The sequence below is a fragment of the Larus michahellis genome, chromosome 2 (genome assembly GCF_964199755.1).
Source record: "Larus michahellis chromosome 2, bLarMic1.1, whole genome shotgun sequence".
NCBI classification, from domain to species: domain Eukaryota; kingdom Metazoa; phylum Chordata; class Aves; order Charadriiformes; family Laridae; genus Larus; species Larus michahellis.
Genome location: NC_133897.1, coordinates 78206843 through 78214719, shown reverse-complemented (window position 1 = coordinate 78214719; position 7877 = coordinate 78206843). Strand labels below are relative to the sequence as shown.

The following is a 7877-nucleotide window of genomic DNA, read 5'->3' as shown; positions in this document are numbered from 1 at the left end:
GAATGAAATGAGATGTACAGTTGGGAACAGTGTATGGCACCACGGTTGCAGCACAATTTTTACATGTGATTTGGATAAAAATTGCCCTTGAGAGGTGCCAAGCAGTCAAAAGGAAGACAAAGCAGCAGTGCATTTTTCATTTGGAAACTGCTGTTTTCCTCTGGGGGTAGCGGGGGAGCCTCCTCTAAAACTTAAAGAGATTTTCCTAGTTCACAAGGGTTTATATTTTAAACACGTTTTCTGTCGCATCAATGCTCTAGCACATACACCTAAGACACTGCTACAGCTAACAGGAGAACGGAGGTAATTACACTACTAATTCAAGCCTCACACAGCAGGCTGCACTGAATTTAAAGTCTTTTCATAGAAAAATAGGAAAGGGACTGAACCACGCAGTGATAAAATGAGAGCCACCCGACTTACACCGAAGTCGAACTGAAATACATTATGAACAAGGTGCATTTGGCACAAAGTTGTCTACAGACCCATTAACTTTATTCTAGCGGAGGATATTATTAATTAGTTGAATCCCTGGGTTATCCCTTTGGAAGCTTCCACACATTCCCAGCAGTCTATAAACTAACAAGAGGTGGGAGGGGGAGGAGAGGGCAAAAAGAAGAGACCCAAAACCCCATTGGGCCTGACCATCTAACTTTGCCTTCATGATGGGAGTCCCACTGCAAGAACAAAGTTCAGCCTTCACCAACAACTAGAGTGGCCATGAGACCTGGCTACTTAGGCATGACTGATCATACTTTCAGGTTGGTAGGGGTTTTTTTTTTTTTGTTGATTGTTCAAATGCCAGAATTACCCTCTTAGCAAAGGTAGTGTCAAACCAGAAATTCAGTGTGTTATCTGTGGGAATTTAAATGGGGCTTTTTGCCCCCCTTACACTGTAAGTTTTATTTTTTTCCCTCCGCAGGAGTCATCATCTGCCACTTACATCAGCTTCCTCTGACAAACTACTACTGAGAGCCTTGAGACTTGGCTGTCTGTAAACCAGCCGAGTTTTACAGTTAACTAAGCCCCAAACCACTGTGCTATGGGAAAAGAATGTATTTCAGAAGAATACAAAAATTTGGATTCACCACTTACCCTGTTGCAATGATGATGGGCCAGCAGCAATAAGAGAGCAACATGCAACATCCTCTTGTGGGACTACTATCAAGAGATGCTTGTGCTGCAGATTCTTGAACTCACCTGAAAGAACTTGGTGAAGAGAGGGGAAATCAAGAAGTCTGTGTGCAGGAGAAAAAAGTACTCTAAATACCAAAATGAGTTTGCCTTGTGCTCTTACTGTACTTACAAGGATGCAAACAGTGAGTAGAAATCTTCCAGAGACTATTATTTATTTCAAGAAATACACAAGCAGATCAGGTGTTAACATTTACTTTTATTTATAAAAAAATTGTAGAACGTATTAAATACAAACATTTGGAAAAAGCAATCAAGGCTTCGCTAAGATGCCCAGGAAGAGGAAGACAGAGAATCAAGAAGCTTACCAGGTTTAGAGTTTTTAAACTAGCTGAAGTAATTACTATAATTTTTCACTGACTTCTTTATAGGCAGTGGCCATTATAGCAACCAATGTTATTACTGTCCTCTTTAAAAAACAGAGATATGATTTGCCATATCTTCCCACTCAACCACAAAATGTAAGGAAGCAACTCTTTCCAGGTTAAAAATCAAGGTAATAAATACTAATGCATTTACCCATTACCTACATTGTGTAACACTAAACGTTTGTTTATAATCACACATGGATATCAAGTTTAGCCCCCCAAAAATCAATTTACATTTCAAATCTGGATATCCAATAGGGTGTTATAAACTTTATACATTTTCCAGTGAACATCAAAATGAGGACAATGTTTTGAAGCACAGGAACAAAATAACTGAATGCATCATCTACACTACAAAGACCAGCTACTAAGAGGTGGACTGGGGTCTAGTCATGTTCCAGATACCTGGGAAGTCCTACAAACTGCCACTGAAAGGCTGGTTGGAAGACAAATCATGTCACGTCCTCAGTCTGTGTTAGCTTCTCTCGCTTTCTAAAAGGCCAAAGGTGAGACCTGTAGCTACTCTCTCTTCCACACCTTGTGAACTATCATTCTGCTCCCTACATGGACAAACGAGAACCACGTTTTCTTAGACTGCTGTTGCTCTTTTACGGCTTTTAAATGCGGTATGCAGTACATACAGACCACCGAACAAGATGTAGAAGCCAGAGACTACAGACAGTACCTCTTCTGACTTTTTAGAAGCGAGAAGCACTTCCACTTGCTGAGAATATGGCACTCTCTCCATCCTCCTGCTTTACCCTGTATCTGCTTTTGAGCTGCAGCATAACGCACACTGACGTGGCTATATGGCCCTAAAGACAAATTCAGTTCTAGAAAAAAAAAATATTAAAAAATGCTGTTTGTGGGACTGACTCTTTAGGGATAACCAAGCTATTAAAAAATATCCAGCACAGAATAATCTTGGACACACGATCATTAACAGACGTCTCCCGTTCTGCCTTGTATTTGTCAGAACGGAAAAAATAGTCAACTTACCAGCACTCATAAGGTTACTACCACAAGGACGAGAGTGCCAAAAGTGTTACGGGATACATAAGTGCTGGCAAGTCAGCTACAGGATGGACTGACTGGAGACCTGCAAGAGCATAGGCAGAGCGCTTCTGAAGCTGCACTACACATCCTATCAGGAGTAGAGGGTTGAAGAAACGGGCCAGTATCCTGAACATGTGTCAGACCCTGTTACAGAGGAAAGTGTTTTCCCAATTACCGCATCTGCCCTCAGAGCACAGAGGGGACTGTCAGCGCGGGCACTGCTCTGCTGGAATTCCTAAACAGACAATTATTTGCAGATCAACGTCTTTGAGAAAAGCCAAATACTTCTGTTACCAGGCAAACACAGAGCACTTGCTGGGTGTCCCAAATAGGTAGTGGTTAATTTAGCTACAAGCTTGAAAACAAAGTCAATTCCAGCACTTTTCCCAAATCCAGCAGCATCCCTTACTGCAATACAGACATGATTATCCTGCTCTCGCTGTGTTCAGTACACTTAAAGCCCTTAGTGCAATGAGAACCCTGATGAAGGCCTGGACTCAGATGAAACGGTCAAGCCGGTTCCACCCCATTCCCTTTTTTTCCTTTTTGGCAATTACTGATATGCAAGATCCATATTTCACAAGCCATAACGTATATTTTTTTAAAGATACTTAACAACAGATATTAAACAGCCAGAGCTTACTTGACCCCAAAAGCCTTGCTCCCATCCAAAGAATTCACTGCCACCCAAAGCAAGCAGGAAATCACCTGAAGAAGAATTTCATGAAGGGATGGGAGGTCAGAGTACCAGAGAAATTGAAAGAGACAACAGCCTATTTAGTATGCTGACTGCTTCTCGCTCAGTCCTCAGCTTTTAGCATGATATACACACCACACTTAAACAAGTGAGGGGGGTTTTTTGTTTCTCTTTTTTAAATATCCTGGCTGATTGGGAGGTGTTTTTTATTTTCTGGAATCTTCAAGAAAAACAGGCCTTTCATCCTCTGAGTCAAAGATAAGAAACCATGATCTTGGCATCAGTGCCACCCCCCCATTACACGATCGGAAATCAATACGCTGCCCAGCATCCCTGGTGACATATTTGAAGTTACACTCTTCGAATACACTTGAGTCAGGCAATGGCTCCATTCCAGAAACACACAATGTTACCAAGAGCAGAATACAGACCCTAGTTTTAACCTAGTTTAAAATATATTTTACAAAGACATTCCTACAAATCTGATCACCGCAAAATATATAGTGGTTTTAAAATGGCAGAAAGTTGAAGTCAAACAACTCAATTTTTAAACCAGTGAGAAATATGGGCAATTTTAAAAGAAAACAATAGAACTCTCAAGTACAGACATTTGTGAAATATACATGCGCACACACACTCTCGCACACACACACCCCCTCCCACTTACTTCACTCAGTGTCAGATTAAGATTACACAAGGCAATTTTCAAGGTTGCATTTACAACCACAATGACAAGAACAGCATTTTTGAGGTAGCTGAAGTCAAAGAGCAAACCACAGCACAAGCAAAGAAACAGGTGCTCGCACTCACACCGAGCCCACTCTTTGGAGACACGTTATCATGTGCGCAGGGGCGTGTGTTGAAGAGGCACGTGTTCCACGGGGAATGAAGTTCAGCGGCACTGGAGACCTGATAAACTATTCTCCAGAGAAGCTTATGTTGGGAGACCAGATGCACAATCAAGGGACCACGGCTTAAATCACTGCACATCAGCTGAGCTGTGTAACAGTCTCAGTGCTCTTGGACTGTGGCAGTTCTACCGACAGCTCTGTCTCACGTGCACTGAAGCAAGTACAGCTGTGGCAGTTGAAGATGTTATTACTCAGAGCTGTCTGTCCCACTTCTCTCCTAGATGCTACTGTTGGTAGAAAGGTACGCGTACCCATATCTCGCCTGCTCCAGTTTGCAGCCTAGCATTCAAGTTCAAGCCCACCCCCACAGTATTACCTGCCAATGGACTGCGAACAGGAGCAGCAGAGACACGGACTTGAGTTCCCTTCTTCAGGTGCAATAACATTTTTGCCACGTTAATAGTGCAGAGACGTCAAACTGCCACAGCTTGAATCACCAGACTTCATCTCTCAGAGCCCTTTGCTAGCCTACAATGAAAGGAGTTGAGCTAACCTCACAGCAAATGCCAGGCAATGTGGGCATAAGGGGATAATAGCTGTGGCCGGCTGACAAACTGGCTCAGCTACAGTAACTGGATCGTCTCTGGACACACAGAGAGCTTGATCCTGCCCAAATTATAAAACTGTGTGAAACACACTCACACACACACACACGTAATGTAGTATTTTCATCAAGAAGCTTTCTACAAATCAACTGTTTGCATGATTACTGCTGAGTCTTGAAGATGGGATGGAAATTATGGCAAGATGTTTTTCAAAGGTAGAAAGAAGAAAAATCAACCTCCTACGATTAGGTCTCTGTTGTGTAGTTACTGTATGAGAGAGACGGCACAGATGAGAAGTTGTTATTCCACTGTCTTCCTCCAGTATTCTGCTGCAACTCTGCCTGCTCTTTATATTTGCTCAGAAGATTTTTGGCTTCTTGCAGATCCTGAGAAGAGTTTTCCCCGTATTCTTCTTTCAGCCACTGCCTGAACTGCAGAAATTGAACACACATATACAATATGATGAAACAATAACATGAGACTGATGCAGAAGTAATACTCCCTCCCGTCCTACAAAATTTCAAGAGCCTTTAAGAACACAAGTAGTTTAAAGAAGAGTGCTCCAAATATTACATGCCCTTCAATACCGGCACAGAATACATAAGCACAGGAACACACATTTGAAATCACAGAGATCCCTTATATCCCCTAAAATGACACACTTGCTCAACAGCTTGGCTGACTGGAGTAAAACGGAGTAAGAAACACCCACCAGGCAAGTCCTGGACTTAAAAGCACCCTCTTCCTGTTGCATATACAATGAGATGAATAAGCATGGGAGCTAATATTGATCAGCCAACTCGCCCAAGTCACAACAGGCCACAAAAAGGATGAAGATCAGAAAGTGAAGCACTCATCTGGGGTCTTTCAACCTGAGCCCACAAACTATGAAGTAGTAAAAAAGCATACTGTAGATAATCAGGAAAGGTATCTTTTAGAAAGAAAAAGACCAGGAGCTTTAAAAGCTATACAATAGGACCCTGTATGTTATTGATACAAATAACTGAATATGGTACACGGTAACAGATGTACCAGGTCCAGCTGAAGGTCAGTCTCTGTATCCTCGCATGAGAGTAGCCAGGCAATGGCAAGGCAATAATGCTGCGACCTCTCCCCTGCTCATTTCTTAAGCTTCTAGCAATTTTCAGCTCAGGCACTTTCAGAGGCTGAGGCAGTATCTTTGTGTTTGATAACAAATAATGAATTTGTCTGACATGAGATCACTTTCTGAATCACCAAATTTTTGCCACAAGATATCTGGATGCCAACAAGCTCTATAAGCACATATTGTATAAAACTCCCTCCTTTTCCTTGACTGGGACCTGTCAATTGACAGCTCTCTCACACAACAGGGAAGAGCGGAAATCATGCCTGTTCACTTTCTCTATTCCACTCAACTTTATAGACCTTTATCATACCCTTCTGTCATTTCTTTGCCAGTTGAAGAATTTGAGTCCACTTAGTCATTCTTGACAATCTTGTTGCTCCGCTCTGCACACAGAGCCCAACTGTTCTGTCCCAGTGGGGATAATATTCCTGTGGTCATTTTTCAAGCCTTAACTTTCATAGCTTTGTCCTGTTCGGGGCTCATGGACAGCTTTATCCGTAAGACCATTTACTAGGACATTGGGAGACAAGACCTCACCACAGTTACTCCCTCCCATTCCTAAAAGATCATAAAGTTCCGAGTCAAATCTGAAGCCTCAGGCTACCACTTAGAAGTTTGGAATCGGTGCAAACCATGTTACGACCTTAGGGACCCCTTCCTGTAAGATCAAGATCTAAAAGAGCCCATTCCAGAAACCCCACAGGATACCACCCTACAGTGGCACAGCAAAACACCCGTGCTGCTGAAATCAGAAAAAAGTTCACGCCCTTGGCAGATGGCATTATTCCACTGAAATCAGGTGTGTAAACAGACACCTGCTAAGGATGTGGTTGCTGTTAAGAGACAGTAGGAAACTACAGCGCAACCAGTGACTACAGGTGGATATTTCTTTTTTGCAACCTACTGCCTCCCCCTCAGTGAAAAAAGGCAGAATGTGCCGTCCATGGTGGATGAAAAAAAGAGACGTTACTGTCTTTATCAGGCTATTTGCATATAGCCTTAATTGTCACTGCTGTTAGCCCAGACCAATTAGAGTAGAAATGACTGTAAGGGAGGAAGGAGACAAGTCTGGAAAGTCCCCCTCTAACTTTTGTCTCTTAAAAATCGGTTACTCTACCATTTACGCCAGTTCCAAACGATCCAGGAAACATTCAGTTAAATATTAAAAAAAACACAAATATTTACAGTTGCAAACTGCATCATGCAAAACAAATGGTAATTTCTAAACTCTGAGCTTTCTGCAGCAGAATGACAGGAATGGAATAAAAAAAAAAAAAACACACAACAAAAAAAAACAAACCAACATCCTTTGCCTTATGTATTTTGCTTTCCGATTTTGGTTTGCCTTTGTTGTCGTTGGTTTTTAATAAGCACAATAGGCGCAAAAGCCCAGAGAACAGCAACATGCTGAGCAATGGAAAACAGAGGGGACAGCCAGAGCAGGTTGTCATAAGTGGAAGTCACCGATCACCCACGGAGAGCAGGTCTTTTGCGTGGGATGGTTCTTTTTTGGAGTAAGAAACTAATTTTTGCTTTATGAAAACCACCTTGCAGTCTTACTGTTCCCTCAATTCTCTTAGTCCTACAAAGCCTTCAAAGGCTAAGAAGAAAAAAAGGGTCAGATTTGAGACTGTTCTACACATCAGAAAATTTATTAAGTCTCAGCCACAGAAGGTGGGGGAAAACACAACACAAACTAGGTTCTCATTACGACTTAACTCCTGGATAGCAAAGATTTCTGATTATGATTTCCTTTCCTGCTCACTATTCCAAATAAAGGTACTGGGGGGAAACCACACTATTTTTATGCAACTGGTACTTATAGGTTGGTCTTTCTGCTGCATTCTGAGGAACTCAGTCTTTAGTTTTTACCCCTCTAAAGGTGTCAGTCTTGTATTATGTCTTAGCATACATGAAGCAATCCCTGGATTGAAAGCACAGCTGGGCAGGAGGTGTATTTAGATGTTGTGCATTGTCTCTTCTCCCATCCAGCATTCC

At 42.1% G+C, this 7877-nt stretch overlaps 1 protein-coding gene across 2 annotated transcripts in view; it reads right to left on the bottom strand.

Moving 5' to 3' along the window:
• Nucleotides 1–1373: 1373 nt before the first annotated feature.
• The window catches only part of DUSP22 (dual specificity phosphatase 22), a 45130-nt gene continuing 38626 nt past the window's right edge, over nucleotides 1374–7877 (bottom strand). For both annotated transcript variants that reach the window (XM_074576064.1, XM_074576065.1), the window contains exon 7: nucleotides 1374–5202. In XM_074576064.1, the coding sequence (XP_074432165.1) occupies nucleotides 5017–5202 (186 nt within the window). In that variant the 3' untranslated portion in view covers nucleotides 1374–5016. The remainder of the gene's footprint in view (nucleotides 5203–7877) is intronic.